At 43.8% G+C, this 19,153-nt stretch overlaps 2 protein-coding genes across 2 annotated transcripts in view; one reads left to right on the top strand and one right to left on the bottom strand.

Moving 5' to 3' along the window:
• Nucleotides 1–7,301, bottom strand: part of LOC105455912 (TSC22 domain family protein 1) — a 74,712-nt gene extending 67,411 nt beyond the window's left edge. Inside the window, exon 1 of the mRNA XM_011699621.1 lies at nucleotides 6,366–7,301. Within this exon, the coding sequence (XP_011697923.1) occupies nucleotides 6,366–6,428 (63 nt within the window). The 5' untranslated portion in view covers nucleotides 6,429–7,301. The remainder of the gene's footprint in view (nucleotides 1–6,365) is intronic.
• LOC105456021 overlaps nucleotides 1–19,153 on the top strand; it is a 126,293-nt gene that overhangs the window by 29,971 nt on the left and 77,169 nt on the right. The window lies entirely within an intron of this gene.

Below are 19,153 nucleotides of genomic sequence, written 5' to 3' on the forward strand. Positions count from 1 at the left end.
AGAGAGAGAGAGAGAGAGAGAGAGAGAGAGAGAGAGGAGGGGGGAGAGTCCTGTTGGATCGTATCCTTCCTAACCCTTCCTTCTCTCGCGTCGCTCGAACCCGTGGCGGATCCCGCTAATTAAGGGACGAGAGATACCTGACGTCGAATTCTTGAGAGGGCTGCGATAAACGGCGCGTTTCCAGCCGACGAAATACAGTAAAGTCACCCGCCCGATTGCCGTCGCCGATGGTGGGCAGAAGGCGCGGCGCGGCCGACTGTTTTTCCGCCGATGATTAAGTACCGATAATGACGCGAATAAGTATTCGTGTAATATGCCGGACGATCCGGCCGCGTCGACCGCGCTGTCTCGTACGAGGAAGATAAATTTCGAGAAGAAGGTAATGAGACTTCTTGCCTCCGGGATTCGTCTTATAGGGATATTCTTCTTGCGATGATCAGCCAGTCTGCGGTAGCGCCATCAACCGCGCGGAAAGAATTTCGAACGGTACTGCGTGATGGATATGAATATGCAGCGCGTTTGCGAAATTTATTACACGCGCCTAATGTTTACGATCCTGTCAGTTTTACGAGTCCCGACGAGTGATCGGTTACGCGCGATTCGATTAACGATATTGACGTTGAAATGACGGTTTGGACACTACGTGAGTTTATGTTTATTTCATCCTCGGGGCGTAGGTGCGGTTTGACGTCTCCTTGCGTCACTTCAAAAACGGAGTACTTACAATCGTAACACACGTAATTCTGTTATGCATCTGACCGTTGGAAGTAATTTCAGGATGCGGCATGCCATCGTTATGTCGTCTGCGTATACGCGTTCTACGCCGCACGATCTTACGGCGGGATCTTACGGCGCCTTAAACGCGCGGGATAATTTTCGTCCTCGGTAAGGCCTAAAGCGCGCGCGATCATTTACGCAACGAATGGGGTGTAAACTGTAAATACTTCGCCGTTCGTACTCCACGTCGAACAGAGTCCCGCTGTTAAGAGCCCAGAACAAGGTCTCTCGCGCCGTGGCTTCGCCTTTCTCGTCTCGTTGCTAACCCAGGGTCGCGGGGGCATCCTATCGCGTAAATCCGCGCACCAAGAATTTCCAGGGAAGCTACGTCGCGATGCATACATATGCATGCGCGCCTACTGCGTATAACGCCAACGCCGCGCCGGTAGACATCGGGATGGAAAGTAACTGCCAATTAGCTGGAGTCCCCGAGGGAGGAAACTTGAGTGTGCTCGTCGGGCCGAGTCGCACACTTTGCCGATGACTCACTTTTCATTGTGTCCCGTCCCGCGGTCGATAATTTCCCAAACTAGACTTCGCTCCGCCCGCTAACTGGCAGGAAAACGCAACAGCTGACGACGTAAAAGTCTTGCGAGCGTGGCACGAGGATGAAACATGTCTGCGGTTCGCGGGCTTCCGTTCCGATATGGATGCACGTCATACACGCGTGTTCAGTAGTGTTCGCAGGAAGACAGATGTGTGAAACGTATCGGATGGTTTTATGATCAACGCTGTTGCAAAGGGACCAAACTGTGCATTTGCGGTTGTATTCTTTATTTTAAAATAATTCAGAAAGCACTCTCAAAGTGCTTCAAGCAAGACATCCGTTTTACGAGCTTCTAAGTAAAGTACGGTGCTTTTATTTCTTTAGTCGCAAAATCCGAGGAAGAGCTACCACGATAACGCGAGAAACAATTTTGCAATTTACAAGGCCTCAACGAGACCCTAATGAGATGCGATACGCGTGCTCGAGAGCGAACATGTACTCGCGTAGTCTTGACGGCAATTAGATAAGCAGGTGATTCGTGTACTCGTCCGGCGATAGGCTACGGGAAGCGGTAGGTAGATAGGTACGCGCTTGGGTTTCCGACTCGTTGATTCCCGTGCCGTGCGTCAACTCGGCGCAAAAGTCCACCCTGTCGGCATACATACATATTTCCCGGCAATCATGCAGAAATCCGATTCTTACGGTAATCGAATCGGATGACAAGAGTAGGTAAATCGCGCAACGAGTTTTGCGTGCGCACAGGTGCATCGATTACGCGCGTGTGTCAGAAAATACATTATTTATGAGAGTTACTCCCGACGAAAGCATCACTTCCGATGCATCACTCGCATTTCTACTTTCACTGCTGTAACCTATATATGTGTCAATAGAATAGTTGTTACTTTTTTAACGATAGTTCAGTGATTTCCGGTGGGCGACCGACAGTTACAATGTCCGAGCTTTCGTAAGTCATGAAATATATTATTTACGTCTCTCTCGTGTAACGAATAAACCTTTCAGTGTAATCATATTTAACGCTTAAATACGAGCTAGTTAATATTGACAGCCACTAGATTCATCTTCGTAAAATACCATCTCCTTCTCCAACGGAATAAGCCTCCCCCCATCATAAACATTGCCATAATTCATCAACTCATTTCGCCGTGAAAAACAAAACTAGAGGTTAGGGTGATATCAGTAACAGCTGGTCCATACGCCTCTTCTGATCGTTAAGTCCGACATACCCTCGGAAACCTCCATCGCGATGGACGATAGCCCGCTCCCGTACAACCGGGCACGCACATGCGAGGCCTGCAGGTGCGCGCGCGCGTATACACACGCAGATAACGACGTTCTTGAACGCAGATCGCGACGTAGATTTATCTGGCGCGAAGACCGCTGACGCTGTTTCCTCGCGCCACCGACTCCTCCCCTTTGATAATCGTGAGAGGGCCTCTCTCTCCCTGAATTCCGAATGGCGAGACACACGGAGGTGAGGAGAACAAGGGAGAAAAAAAGAGGAAAAAAAGCTGTAGCGCATGACCGTAAAGGAAAGGAGATAGCAAGTGTTAAAAGATCCTTCAATTAGAATCCAGAATATATTTTAATAGTATCCAGATTTTTATTCCTTGTTTACAGATGTTTCGACATTGTGTCGCTATTAAGTAGTTTTAAAAAGATATATTATTAGAAAGGAGGAAGAATAAATCTGTATATAAATTGGTATCTGCAAACATCTGTATCGTTTTATTCCTCGTTTTTTACTCGCAATTCTTGAAACGTTAGAAGTGAAAGCTTCTAATGTTCAGAGAAAAAATTTTTATTAGTCCGGAAAGGCAGGGGAAAAGGGATTATCGAATTCACGATATCGCATAGCAAGGCTAAGAATTTATGTATTTGCATCAGATCCTCCGCATAGACTCTCCATCTTCGGGCATCGTCCTAGGGGCTCATGTATGTACACTCCAGGTGTTTGTATAGGCAGCACGTAATCGAAGCCATACGATACGCCACAATTTTCTTCGGGAAAAACGAGAAGATTACGTGGTGTATGGAGTTGAGTAACCGGTTGTAAGCAGAATCGTCTAACTGTTTAAAGCATAGCGTTGATAGATCTGGTCAAATGTGCCGGTCTCTGAGAACGCATCTGCCATTTAACGATTTATTAAATAGCGGTATCCTTCAATTTGAAGTTTAATATCACCGGTAGAATTTCATTAATGTATTTTGCAATTTATGTTTGGAGAAAAATTTGCAACATCCGAATTTTTATATCGCTGTTTTATTAAAGAATCGTACGTATGTTCGCGTGCCAGTGTTATCTACGGCACGCCAAGATTGCTGGCATTACAATAGTTTATAATCGGCATTTACTGTGTTGGCTGTTTATGACATATTCTTCAATGTGCCATATACTTACGTAATTGTAAATTTTTAACGAGGCGGTTACGATCGCGTCACCGTCTCTCGGAGCAGCGCGTATTTTTTAATTGATAACAATAACCGCATTCAGATAGAGCCGATTTAACGGCGTAAATTAAAACGGTGCATTGAAATCCGCCTCTATCAATTGCATAAAAAAATGTCGAACCTAAAAATTTCGTTTGCCTGCTGATGTTACGGCGTGATTTCGATCCGCGATCGATTCGCAAGGTCCGCATCTCGGCACCTCACCATGCCATTACTCGCACGAAGAATTAATGTTCGCGCGGGGAATAAATTCCCCTTTACATGGCAAAATAATTCTCGCAAAACGCGCACGCCGCTATATTCATAATTTAATGGCCATAATTTACCGATAGCTGTATATCCCGAGCGGTGCTCGTGCCTAGGCAAAATATTACGTACGCCCGTACTTCTTGGCCGCTACAAGCGATATAAATGCTCCGCGGATGGGCGGTCTTGATCGCGGCACGTATAAGCAGGTAGGTCAGTTAGCCGGTGAAAATTGCTTCAGCGCGAACACCGAAGGTAGTCATCACGGCCCGTCTCTCTTTCGCGCACGCATATAGACAATCCCGAAAGCGGTACGCCGTCATTACTATACACAGAAATGCCACGCGATGTAAGTGTATCTCGCAAATAATGTCTTAATCTCGGAAGCATTATTCGCTATACAGAGATACGGAGATAGGTAGGGCCATTGTCTCGGTCGGAAGTGTGGTTGTGCTTCATTAATACGTTCATGAATACTACGCCGGATACAACATGCTGTACCACAATATAACGTACAGGATGGATATAAACGCGCGTTTGCTAATGTCTTAGCCATTCAAACACTGTCTAGTTTCGCTAGAGAACTTGCTTGTTTTCTATGCAGTAAATTATTCACGAAGTCTGTGCAAATATAACAAATCTGACCACGTGTCAAAATTTGCATTGACTAGATGAATTAAATTTGATAATTGCCACGAACTATTCTTTCAAATTACCATCAAACAATTTAGTTTATTAAAGTACCATTTATTTAAAGAAACATGTGAAAATGATAAAATACATTTGGCGGAAAATAATTGCAAATTCACATCAGTTTTTGATTCCAAAATTTGTTTCGCGTTGTGCAATGTAGTGCCAATTTGTCTGTATATATTTACAGTGTATTTTACACCGTTATCACATATTCCAAAACGATTTTAAAACATAATCTCGCGTGTAGGCTAATTAAATTTTACGGACGTTGATAAAATCAATTATGTCGCACCTGCATATATACGCTACGGAAGCAAGTTGCAAAATAACTAACGATAGAAAATAAATGTCAAGTAGTGTTTAGCAATTCACCCATTCGTCAGCCAAAAGCGATAATCACGCAGCAGCGGGCTCCGACCGTTAGAATGACGTTGTTTCACGCGGGTAACGATCCTCGAGATCTCATTTACAGTACAAATTAGTCGTAGGCCGGTCCACCGTCCTTAATGGCCGGTCGGCACGCAAAGAAGTTAAGTTTAATGAAGACCGCGCGTTATCCGTGACGAACCGTGCGCGTTCGCGTTTCGCAGCCGGTGTGGTGTGTGCGAATGTGTGCGCGCCCATGCTCTCAGCGTACGCGCCGGGCTGAATGCGACTTAAACGAAGATTTATGCCGCGACGCGTAAATATAAACAACAATGTGCAATCCCCGGGCGCATTGTCCCGTGCGGTAGACGCGTGAGAGTCGGCCAATGCCAACTAATAAGCTCGCCGTCCGACGCGCGAGGGAACGCGCGCTCACGCTCGGCGCGTCGTCTTCTTCTTCGCGTGCACGCGGAGCACGCGTGTGCGATGTACACGCGGCCGCTCTTGGACGATGGCCGCCGCCGCCGCCGCCGCCGATTCAGAGCACCGGCTCCGCTACCGCGTCTCCCGAGACTAATCGACCGGGGTGCAACCAGCGACCGAATCCATCCTCGTCTCCGCGAGAAGGCCGTTTTTTGCGCACCGCCGGCGGAAATTTGTCTGTCGCTGCCTTAATACACCGGCTGTCAGGCGCGTCGACGGTGATCCATCTCGGGATACTTTTGGCGAAGTAGACGAACTCGTTTCTCGTACTCCAATTCGTTGTTTTGCAATTTTTACAACGGCGCCTTCGGCGCGGGAAAGACAAGCGACAGCTCTCGCTCGGCATTGACATCAATTCAGAATGCACATCGCACGTTATTTCTTTTCTATCCGTGAATCGTTCCCATAAATGTTAAAGTGAAATTTAATTAACGTTTATCAAGATTTTATGATTATGTAAATAAAAAAAGGAATTTTTTTTTTAAACACTAATGATGCGAAAATAAAACGATAATATACAGATTAAAAGAAAAATATTCGTATTATCTGAATATGAGTAATTCAAGTATATTCGAGTGTTGTTATTATTTAAGAATACAAAGAACATATTGTATACAGAGCGGAATTCGATGTTCATTTATTTTCGCAATAAATTGTAAGAATTTAATAGGATTCCAAGATGCCACACTCGCGCACACCATATATCGTAGCGTCGGCGTTGCCGTGAATCATATCCAAAGGAATTGTGTAATTAATTTTTGCGACGGATGAGAGTGGGGCGGGAGAAACTTGGAAATCCTATTTCCGCTTTTACGGCAGAACAGAGACAACATGTAATACTCACACTTATGTCCTCCATGCTGCAATTGCCGACATGCATTAATCCGTGATTGGCACAAATTTCCATGGGCGTCGCGTGAAAACGTAGATAAGGAGGCAAACGCACACCAAATCACGTACTGTCACTCGTAGGAAACGCGCTCCGTGCAGCCCGCGATATTCACGCGATATTCTTCCTCGGATAAATCACACGCTGATCGGCTCAACAACAACATCGAGACCTCTTCCTTCCGCGATTATCACACGAAGAGACCGGTCAATCTCACCACGAAGAATCACGCCGGCTGCGCTTCGCTGCGTCGTTCCACGTCTCTGGAGTCTCATTGACTCGTCAACGACGCTCACCGAGAGTCACACCACGTCGCTTCTCTATGTCGCTCTACGTCGGTACTATGACACAAGGGAGGCAACACGCACACACACGACGCTCACCGTAAGATAGCCGGCAGGATCGTCGCCACCGCGACACGGCGACGGCCGCGGCAGCCGGGGTGGTCCACGGAGCATGACATCCTCCGTATCGGTCGTCGAAGTCTCCACACGCGCCTTCGGAGGGATCCGCGGGCGGATGACTGTCCGGCCACTGGCCGGAATCACGAGTGCGCTCACTCTCGAAACCCGGGGAGTGCTTTTGAAAAAGGTCTTACGCCGGCCTTAATCACGCGCAATCGTCCGATTCCGCGACTATCTGAGACTACCTGTGAATCACGAAATCGGAGTCAGTTCACTTAGACGGCTCCGTGAATAAGTCGCTCTAAAAGCTGTCGACGACAGTCGTAGATGACTCGCGTCGTCCCCCGTTATCGAGCCGCACTGGAACCCACTGGCTGAGAAAAAAGGACCGGGACCACACACAGCCACCGAGAGGTGTTCAGGGGATCGCCACGGACGTTCTCGGAGAACGGACGATACGGGCGACCGCCGCACCGTGGGAGAGAGCCAAGCGTTCGCCGGCTCGGGCTGAAACTCACTGAGTCGACTCTCTTCTGGTGCCCGGCAGGTCTGCCCGCGACGCGCCGTGGTGAGGGTTCGTGGGGCAGACGGAGAGGGAGTAAACCAGACTGGGGAGAGAAGGAGAAGGAGAGAAAGCGCGAGCGATGTGGTAGAGCGAGGCGAGGACGAAAGGAGGGTTGTGGGGCCCTAACCAACGCGTGTCCCCTCCAACCGGCCCACTGGGTGCCCAGGGCTCCGACCATTATCTCTTCTTGGGCAGCTCTGCCTTGCGCGAGACGCTACGTGGGGCAAGGGTACGGGGAGGGGTTGGAGGGCTTTATTATATTTACGAGGCGTTATCGAAGCAATCCAACAATATTGATTCCGCGCCGCGGAGCGATCGACCATCTCAAAGAACGCCCAGCCACGGACCCTTCTACGCTCGCTTGTACGTTTATACGCTACCGGAGGGCTCACGGCGCCCTTATTCTTTTCACTCGCGCGGCTCCGAGACTTTTTATTTCGCTCGCCTTTCGCTTTTAATGCCCGCCGAATGCGATCGAATCGCAGCGCGCGCAACATTTTTCCCCGCGTGAATTACGCGGTGACCATGGGCCCTCCGTTGCTGCCGTTGCTTCTGTTGTTCCGCTGCGCTGGAAGAATTAAGGTGGGTGTGGGGTTCATAAATTCGACTAGTGATCTCGATCGGTATCGGGCCGGTTTAGGGACGGGCGAGGATAATACATTAATTTCATTATGATTCTCTCATTTATGGTTAGTTCGCGTGCAAGGCCGTAGAACGAAAGATAGAAAGACCGAAAAAGGAGAGGAAGAAACCATTTATTATCTTTCAACATTTTATACAGTTTATCCAGTTTTTAATCATAAACTTTTTTAATAAAGCTTCATAAATTTAAAATGTGTCTTTTTTGTAATAAATTTATGTGAAACATTTTATTTTTACTACTACAAGATAATAGAGTAGCATATTTATTACATTTTAACATATTTATTTAAAAACGATGAAATCGAATTGTTCAAAAAATTTATCACTAAAACTTATGATGAAAATTCGACATTTTCTTATCTAAAGTTATAATCTTCTTTTATCTCTCTTTCTGTTGTAACTACTTTAATGACACGAAAAGTTAAATATAGACGTTATATTTTATGAGTACTTTATACGAGAAGTAGGTCGCGATTCTTGGTCTCTATAATTTTATTTCCATCGCTCCAAGACTCGATACTTTTATGATAATATTTATAAGTTTCAAATTCAACTCCCCGACACCATACAACTTTGCGCATATAAATTATCTCATTAAAAACATGAGTAAAGGGAACTCATATTTTTCGATTCGCACCAACTGCTTCGTGTCATCGTAAACATTACGAAACAGTACTGTCCATGTTTTCGCACAGTTCCAACCGAAAGATGTTATATCTTATTTTTACGGTAACCATAAAGGATGTCTTCAGATATTTATCACATTATTCATCTTGATATTGTACATATAATTGCGCGATATTCTATTTGGCGTTGCAACGCTATTACGTCATTTTATCAAACACAATTTTGGCGTATAAAACATTATAAAATTTTATATAGATTAATTTTATCAATAGCCTAATTACTTTTTTGAAAAAATTAATTTTATATAGATTAATTTTCTTAAAAATATATATATAACAATTTGCATTTCACTATAACCTAATACAAAATTGTAATTCAGTAAAATGATGCTTTGGAAATAAAATAGAAAGCTGCAGAGAAGAAACAAGGACATTACACGGCCATTTTTGCCTTAATTCATCACTTTATGTTTTCAATGTAATCTTCACGCATTAGTCTTTTCTCCCAAGTAAAATTACATTTTGTGCTCCGGTGACAACAAGGACAAATGATGTCATCAGTAATACCGCCACAGCTGGAATATGTAGCATATCAAGATCGCAAGAAGCGTAACGTTCGTCGGCGCTACCTTCCAAAGAAGAACTGTCCTGATTACCTCTTACACGCCCATTTGCGTGGTTGCGGTTGGGTCATGTTAGAGGCAGAATCTTGTCGCGCGCGTGAATGTGTGGGTGGGTGGATCGCGTAACAGCTGATCGTCCTCGCTGATCGGAACGCCAACAACGACAGCGCAGGAAGCCGCGGACGTCCCTGTGGTGTTATCCATTTGTATGACTCTCGGAATTTCATCCGTGTTCGATTTAGGGGTAAAGATAAGGCGACGCAGCTTCTCTTTTTTTATCTCTCTCTCTCTCTCTTTTCTCTCGTCCGTTTGCTTCAGTGTACATTCGCGCTGCAAAGTGTGTTCTAGTGTGTTCAAATCAATGCGTATACATACGCATATAGAAATGCTACTGATAGCGCGTGAAGTTGCTGATAGAGAACTAAATATAAGGCTGTACGTCAAGCGATAGTGTAATCAGAGAATAGGCTTGACCGTGAATCATGGGACATGCTTTATAGAGAAAACATGATTCATAAATTACGATTTTATGGCGTGAGAACGAAAATAGCTACTGTTAATTTCTGTAAGCCACTGTATTTACTTCACCAATATTTTTCCAATGGCAATGCATTTCGCGATATAGTATTTAAAAACTATATTGAACTTTGGAAACCGATTTATTCCAAAAGAATTGTTAAATTTTTATATCTGAATGTGACAGTAATTTTATAATATTTAAGTAAAAATTCAATCAAACATATCGAATTTTGTCTATATTTTTCTTGACGTAAGTACATATTCCCGCTCGTTTAATGTCGTCTCTATAATGTGTAAACCTCAGACCACAATTCTTTCCTCTATCGAGGAAGAGTATTTAAGAGTGCTAGAGTAAAGCTGTGGATCTCTCTCTTGAGTTGAACTCAAATATACAGTTATAACGCTCAGTGTGCGCATGAATGGAGTGTAATATACTTAAAGTATGTCCTCTTTGTATAAGCGAAGCCGAAGCAACCTTCTTGCTCGGTTTCGCAAGACGCGATTTACGGTCGTCGCGGTGAGAGAGGCTCGAAATCGTGCGAGCACCCTTCGCTTACGCCGCTGATAGACATAGGAAGTACAGAGAGATAGAAGTAAAAGGGCGAGAAGGGGAGGGGGGAAGGACACCCGCGCGTCCCCCTAATCCCCGTGAAAGCGCATGATGCGTCCGCGGAAAGGCGGGGAAGGAGACTTGATGAACTTGCCTCGTGAATCACCTCGCCTATAAAAATCGGCGCCCGATGCGCGAGAGAGATAACGCCGGGGGAGGAGCGGTAACAACAGGTTTGCTTATGTACGCACGTACGAGACTCCGGCGAACGAACGCGATGGGGCGAGGGGGGGGGGGGGAGGACGGTGGTAAAGCGCGACGGAGAGAAAGCGCCCGAGCGACGCGGCGACTGCAACACGTGCACTCGCGAGAGAATGTTGCGGAGGTTCATGCGGCGAACGCGGCGGCGGCGGCGGTGTGTTCGGAGAGCGCATCGCGCGCGGGTGTGCGCATGTGTGCGTATACGGTGTGTGTAGCGCGTGTCCGGTATGTGCGCGAAAAACGATACATACGATACATATATACGGAACGCGCGATGCGCGTACACGCACACACGCGCGTGGGTACGCAATACAACGCGGCGTACACTCACACTTTGGCGCACACGGCCCTCCACCACGATCGCATTGCTCGGCAATGTTCGAGTTCCACGCAGGTTGCGTCGGCGTGGCGCGCGAGGGTGGCGTTCCATCCACGTCGTGTTACGCTTATTGTTGCGCGCATATATACGTGTACATACGCAGTGCGCACGGTGCGCTCCTCGCCGCCGCGCCGCGTGCGTTACGCGGCGCACGGCGGACGCGAGGAAAAAATGAGGTGGGCGCGAGGGGAGCTAAAGAGAGAAAGAGGGAGAAGGGTGTGCTTACACGCGTGTACGCTTACACCGCCGGCTCGTTGTTCGAAAATATGATGGGGGGGTTTGCGCGATGACTCATGAGAAAAACCAACGATCGCGCCTGTGCGCCTCGGTGCAGTTCGTGTCTTCCCCGCGAATATTACCCCGCGTGCAGGTGCAACGGTCCCGCATGCAACATGAGACTAATGCGTTATGTTGTTCGATTGAACGAGACGACGGCGTCATTACAATAGAAATTGATTAACCGAAAAAATTGTATCGTCTAATACGGTCATGCGTTTAAAGTATCTATAATCTCAGGCATTCATCAAAGTTATAATTCGCAGTATGTTATTTTATTGCGAATGTAAACTTATAGTCCATACTGTTGTCTGACGTATATACTGTCTAAATATCGTTAATGAATATTTCATTGACGAAATTTAGTCGTTATTGTGATTATTTCGTTTGAAAGTTCAAATATAACTTAATTATAAATCTTAATTATGAATCAGATATCTTCTTTCTCCAGTTTTTATTTTAGTTTAATATATAATATTATTAATCAAATTACTCCAATTTTAATGGATTTATTATAATGAAACAAATCATTATTTTGAATAGCGTTCTATTTCTTTCCAATGTTCAATTAGATTACCCTCATTCCTTATTTCTTATTATAGGATTATCCTCCGACATTACAAAATCCTAATAATGTACAACAGCGGGACTTGATTGTATGATTTATACGTCTCGCACGCCTTAAATTCACTGAGCTATAGACGATTGAAATTATCTATTGGGATCGTCGTTGATCAACATGGGTTCTACTCGTGGCATTTCATCGTATTCGCATTCGATTAGTCGATCGAATATCTCGGCGGAGTTTAAGCCGCGATAGTTCGATGCCAGCGCGACGGATCGTAATCGATTATGCGACCATGATTGTGAAACATCTATTGTTTGACATTCCTCTATTTCTCAATAATCTCATTTCTATGTAATCTTTTTTCTCCTATGCTGCCGCGAGGAAATAATTTTTCTTCTTAGATGTTGCAAAGAGTATTCAGAGCAACGTGATTCGCTTATTGCAAAAGACCAGTTGCAACATTTTGTGTAAATCGCGAGACATCTGCCTAGAATTGGTAAAAGAAAGATACGCGATTGTGACATCGGTTACATTTTTTGTATACGTTTCGCAATTATTCGTTGAAGATATAAACATATAAATATTTAGATTTATATTAATCTGTTTGGGATTACGAAACTAAAAAATTTGATACGATTTTAAAATTCTCTTGAATATTGAGATTCCTTTAACTTTTCTATGTAACTGCAAATTGAAAATTCCGTTCAAGTAGAAAATTTTTTCACTAGATATTATTTTCTGTACTGCGTTACTTACTGCAATTTATTAGCATTTAATAATGAGGAAGTAAACCTGATTTTATCAAGTTATCTTTTACGTGATCGATGATTAAATGCGATACCTTTGAATATGGGTAGGAAGAATTATAGTGCGCTGAGAGAGTAAGCGCATAGCGCATCCTTTCCGTGAGTAAATCTAAATTATCGGCTCGCTTCCTAGGTAGGCGAGCGGAACTTTTACCAGCACTTTTCTCACGTAATTTCAGCGGTTTACGATAAAAAAAAAGACAGGATGCGGAAGGGAATGGTCGCTATAGTTGGCTATATCGGCGTTCCTCTAACACCGGTTCTATAAAATATATCCCAAGGCGCTGCTCGCACCATCCCGCCGCCATGTAATAGGCGTGCCTGCGGTGCGAAGCCGCCGGACGTGTTTAATAACCGTGAAAAACATTATATCTTTGTTGTCACAACGAATCGTTAGTACGCGCCACGAAAACCAAACGTCACGAGTCAAGTGACGCCTAACGCGGCACCGTCATTAACCGCCTACGAAGGAACACACTGTCACTGTCTCTGACAATGAGGTTTACTTCCGGATGTCGCGTCATTTTACATTTCCGTGGCACAGAATTGATCTCTGCCGCATTGTGAACAGCATTGAGAGAGTAAAACAAAGAACATAGCTTCTAAATGCGTGCCGAGCCCATGTAATGTTCAAAATCAAAGTACATCGACAACTGTCCCCTTTACAAGCTACTTTATTCTGAACAGTGTACAAGGCAAGGAATATTCACTATGAGAACCAACATAAAATTGACTATTTTCGATCGAGAGAGATCTTCATTTCGAGTTTTGCATGTGGAGCATTTTTTGAATAATAATCAATAACGCGTTCTAGGAAAATACTGATAAAATACTGATTGGTGTGATTCTTCTTTGCGAAGAAAAAAAAACGCAAACAACCGATATGAAGTGATTAGGCGTTTAAGATAAATGAGTCGTGAGGGATCCAGAATTTACGGTTTACTTAGGCTAGATAGATTTATTAGGATACGATAGGTTTGCTAGGGTATGATCTCAAAAACTGTTTGTTTAGAAACTTATGAGAGAAACTTTTTTACATTTCCGTGGCACGGAATTGATCTCTGCCGCATTGTGGACAGCATTGAGAGAGTAAAACAAAGAACATAGCTTCTAAATGCGTGCCGAGCCCACGTAATGTTCAAAATCAAAGTACATCGACAACTGTCCGCTTTACAAGATACTTTATTAGTTTATTCTGAACAGTGTACAAGGCAAGGAATATTCACTATGAGAACCGACATAAGATCGACTATTTTCGATCGAGAGAGATCTTCACTTCGAGTTTTGCATGTAGAGCATTTTATAGAATAATGACCAATAACGCGTTCTAGGATGTAAAATACTGATTGGCGTGATTCTTCTTCGCGAAGAAAGAAAACGCAAACAACCGATATGAAGTGATTAGGCGTTTAAGATAAATGAGTCGTGAGGGATCCAAAATTTACGGTTTACTTAGGCTAGATAGATTTATTAGGATACGATAGGTTTGCTAGGGTATGATCTCAAAAACTGTTTGTTTAGAAACTTATGAGAGAAACTTTTTTTAAAGTAAATATAGACAACGTGTTGCGTCGCGGCATGTAACAGTGTACATACGTTCGTCATACATACGTTCGTTCGTCGATGTTCTTGTTAAACTAGATGATAGCACTGATTAAACTTGTACGAGCTTAAATTATGGAATCCAGAGACATGAACGGGTATCGATAATCTTTATCGACACTTCTGTTGCGTCGCGTTTATGCAAGCGCCTGCAACGCAACGTTATGCTAATGACGACGATATCCTTGCGGTTCGGTGCTACTCCATCCATTCTATACGGTGCTTTCACGGTAGCTCGGGAGATCGTATGCCATTCTATCGTATCCGGCAACGGAGCGAGGGTCAAGGACCAAATAAGCGTCGGTATGCAAATACACGCTCACGCATGCAGGCGACTTCGTCGTATTGGGTAATGATAATTCTGATGGTGGTTGAGCAATCAGCGGCAAGCCGCATCTCTCTTTCCACATCGCAGGACAAAACGGACCGTGTGACGTTCGTCGCGATAATTAAACGGACTTGAGTCCTTATCGAAACGGTCGGTTGACTTCGCGACACGCGCGCTCGTCACGCGGATCGGAATGTCGGAGGTGTCGCTCGGTCAAATGAATGAAGAATGTGCGCATTGATGCGGCGAGCTGCACGGAGCTGGATATTAATGCGCGGTTTAGTCGATATCGCGACGCGTATCGCAACGTTTATTTATGTCGACTTTGCGCTCATTATCGGCCGTTCCTTGGACTTTTCTCGCTTTCCGATCTCGTATTCGCGTAACGCATTAGACCCTCGATTAGCGTCGTACCCGGCAATTGAGACGTCGTGTTTGAATTAACAACGAGAAAATCGTATATAGCTACGCTCGGCAATCGTAATCGATCGTCGACGGTGGGATCTTACGAATCAATCCTTAGATATTTGAATGCTCGCCCGAGTCATGTAAATTCATGAGGAAACGCACGCAAACGTTTGGGCAACGCCGCAACGAAGTGCCGCAGCGAGCGGGTTGATCGTCCTGCGCGATGATTAATCGCGCTCGCGACGATAATTATAACATATGTGCGAATGATTACTACCTTAAGTAACCATACGTTACTTCTTATCCCGCAATAAGTCATTGCTGGTCGGTAATGGTCGCAATACTTTATCGTCGACGCTATTCCCTCCCCGGGTGGGGGGGACGTGTGGTCGAAGGTCCCGACTTCGGGTCCGATACCGAGACCACTGGCTTTAATTAGTCCGTCGTGATTGCGCGAGCGTAAAGGGAGGAGAGAGAACGAGAAAGAAGGTGGGATCCACCCGGGAGAGGCGTCCCGAGCACGATCACTCGACGAGGATTTTATTTGCGCACGCAAGAAAAGGCGCACGCGGCGCACGTCGACTCTTCGGTTACGTTCATCGCCGCGCATATTTATCCGGGGGACATTTATGCCCGCGGAGTGTTTAATTATCGCAATATATCGCAGCTATGAACGCGAGAATAATCAACGAGAAATCACGGCGTTGTCACTAAATCATTATCGTCTACGAGCAGGTTTTTACGTGGAAAGAGGAAGCTCGGATGGGAATAACGGAGAAAGTGGGGAAAAATAGAAGGCAGGAGGAACGAAAAAGAAGTGTATCGACTTACGTCGGTTCGCTTAGATGTGTATTAGGTTACTGGGTTAGTTTTTACCACGTTTCCCTAGATTTCCTTTCTTAAGGCTACAACCGATTAAGATTGCGAGCACTTGTTGCGGAAAATAACCTAAGCCGCATCTAAACGATTTGATCTTTTCGATGCAAAAATATCTTGGTTAAAAAAATATTTTGTGTGTAGCACTTTTGAGGATTGATTTTATTGTTAATGCACTGAAACTTTAGTCCATTTAGTCATACAGATTAGCATAGACGTATCATTTTGAAATACGACATATGAATAGAATCTTAATATTACATTTATGATTTTCCTCGAGCAATACCGAGCTATATAGTTATTTGCAAATAGATATGTAATGTACGAAGTACAGTCAGTACAGTGCTGGCTTTGCAGTTGATCGCAACACGCTACCTAGTTTCTAATTATCATTTCATAGTTGCAAGTGGTTGGAATTATACGGTGGTAATATAATGATGAAGGCACTATGCATTCCAATCGTAAGATGATACGTTCGCTACACGTACTGTTCGCAGAAGCGAGAGAACGAGAGTCGCGGGGCTAATAACACAGGCATGCACTTTTCTTTTCTCTGATTATAGTTTGATAACGTCGTAGATTTCGTGGCGCGTACCAGGCACGTCTGGTAAGATTAAGCGCGTTGATTTACAGACCAAACAAACGACTCGCTATAATATCGGCAATACGATATTACCTTGAGATAACGGAGGTGTTAATGAGACGATGATTAGCGGCCCAATACGATAAATTGCCCGGGATCGCAGTTGAGACGATACATTACATTAATTGATCCATATTAATCAGAGTCTCTTTGCCGTATTTTATCTCACTCTCGTTGCCATCGATATTTTTGCGGAATTCCGCGAAGTAGACGGCATATCTGTAAGAACATCTCGATGCAGTGGAACGCGTTATTCTTACTGATGCTCCAGATCTAGGAAACCTATCGCGGAGAACCGTAACGCAGTGGCGTATCTACTACTACATAATAAAAGAGGGTAGACATTTTAGGATACTCGGATTATTTTATTGTAAAGATATTTGGTACAATTAGTCTCAATGTTATGTTGAAACTGAAACAAATTGTAAGCTATTATTTACTAATTACGAATAGAAGTTTTGTATTTTTAAACTTTTATATTTTTTTTATTTTTCATTCTTTATAAAGAAAAAAATGTTATATGACAAATCGGATACATTAATGAAATGTTATGTTACAAAATCATATAGAATTACAATGAATTAATTTTACAAGTATATATATACCTATATATATATATATATATACCTATATATATATATATACATATGATTATACATAGAATTTATGTTTGTAAAATTAATTAATTATAATTCTAAATTATTTTGTAATATAATGTTTCATTAATTAATAATTAAAATATGGGCTATGAACCAGAGCTGTTATTTACCTAATGCTCTAACGTTCAAAATAGTACATCAAAATAATTACTTCTAACGTAACAAAATAGTACATCAAAATAATATAATAAAAACAAACGTTTCGACCTATCATGTTAAATATAAAATTAAAATTAAGATAATAATTAAAACAATAAATTTATACAAATTTATATAAATTTATAAATCAATAAAAATAGAGAAGAATGTCTATTATTAAAACTTTGTTCGCAAAATAGTATGTCGTATAATAATATCAAATTCGAAACTTCATCAATATTATGTACACCATTACTGATGTTTCAAATTTGGTATTGTTGTACATTTTATTTTGTGAACATATTCAATTATAGAATATGCTCTCACATGGTGTTTTAGGATTTAACTTGCAAACTGCAAGAGCATATGGTGTGATTGTACACAGATTGTACATTGTACATATGGGACCTACAGTAAGCCGATTTCGAACGGCAGTTTTTGAGAGCGGTTTTTGCGGCAAAGGATACTCTCGGTGGTTTGCCGTGACCTCCGAGGAAAAGAGACACGAGTTTATGAAAATTTGTTGGTCCACCGGGAATCCCGGGACCACTGGCACAAAGACTAATGCTCTATCTGTTACACCGCATGCTCGCGCTCTTGTGCAGAATATGAAAATGTACAATTTCATGTACGGAAAAGTCGAACATGTTTATCTCGTGTATATATTCACATCATATTTACTATTGTTGGTATCATTTATAACTTGTAGGTATAAGAATATGCTCCCGCAGTTAATGTTTATCCGTTAAATCCTGAGACATCTTGTATATCCCATTGTTATTCTGGTTGAAATTGAAGATCTATCGAATATTCAGTTTAAATAAGATATGCTCGTTACTTTGAATTGAATTATAAAAAAAGGAAATGGGAAGTCGAATGAATAATCGACTAACACTTTCGAGCATATCTCGCACCGACGTACGGCACTGGGACCGAATGCATCGAAGGGCTTTAGGGTGATAAGGAGGGAAGGTATAAAGGGAAGGGAACGCTCGGCGAGCATGAAAGTCACGCGACTGCGGCGCTGGGGCTTCTTTTTGCCGATTCCGGCGGCGACGGGTACCAGAGAATGCCACGAAGAGGTTTACTCGCTCGTACCGTAGGGAATAGGGTGAAGGATCAGGTGGAGGAGGAGGCCGCGAGAAGGAGGCGAAAGGCGGAATAAGACCTGAAACACACGGGATTTACACGTGTATTTGCTAGTGGCGCACCTAACCGTGCATGCACGACGCGGGTGAGCCGCGGGAGTGTTTATGGTAATCCTCGCGAGCAGGGTGGCCTCCCTTCCTTTCTTGTTCTGCTTCTTGCTGTTCTCGGTTACGGGGCTACGCCGTCTTTTTACGCTTCTCGTACAGTGCCCGTGCCTCCGCCTCCTTTCCACGTATGCCCACGAACGTTCTCATATTCTCCCTTTCTGCACTTTTGCGATATCGGCGATACCTATAGCGCGGCGCGCCGGCAGCCGTTACGGCGCGGGCGTCGCGAGACGTCCTCCGGTGGTTTCAAATGATCCCTTTATCAGCGACGAGATCGGGGAGAATGCCGCGACGTGCAACGTGAGAGACGGCGCGGGGTCCGGTTTCGAGTGCGATTTTCATTATGGTAATAATTATGGAGTATATAGCATGGGGATTAACGCCTCGGCTACTCTTTTCCTACACGTTTTTTGAAGTTAATCTTAAAAGATGATATAGCATTCTTGTTTATTGGTAGCGTGTGTTAAAAACAATTATATTTGTCGCGATTACGATATTCCTTACGAATCTACTTCCAAGAAGTAAACTTCGAGAAGTTGGAGAGTATGTTTGTTTACCTAATTAACTCGAAGTTCGTAATCATCACAACCATACTTGTCACAGCTATAATTAAT

Source organism: Wasmannia auropunctata, unplaced genomic scaffold (genome assembly GCF_000956235.1).
Source record: "Wasmannia auropunctata unplaced genomic scaffold, wasmannia.A_1.0 LD335828.1, whole genome shotgun sequence".
In the NCBI taxonomy this organism is placed as follows: domain Eukaryota; kingdom Metazoa; phylum Arthropoda; class Insecta; order Hymenoptera; family Formicidae; genus Wasmannia; species Wasmannia auropunctata.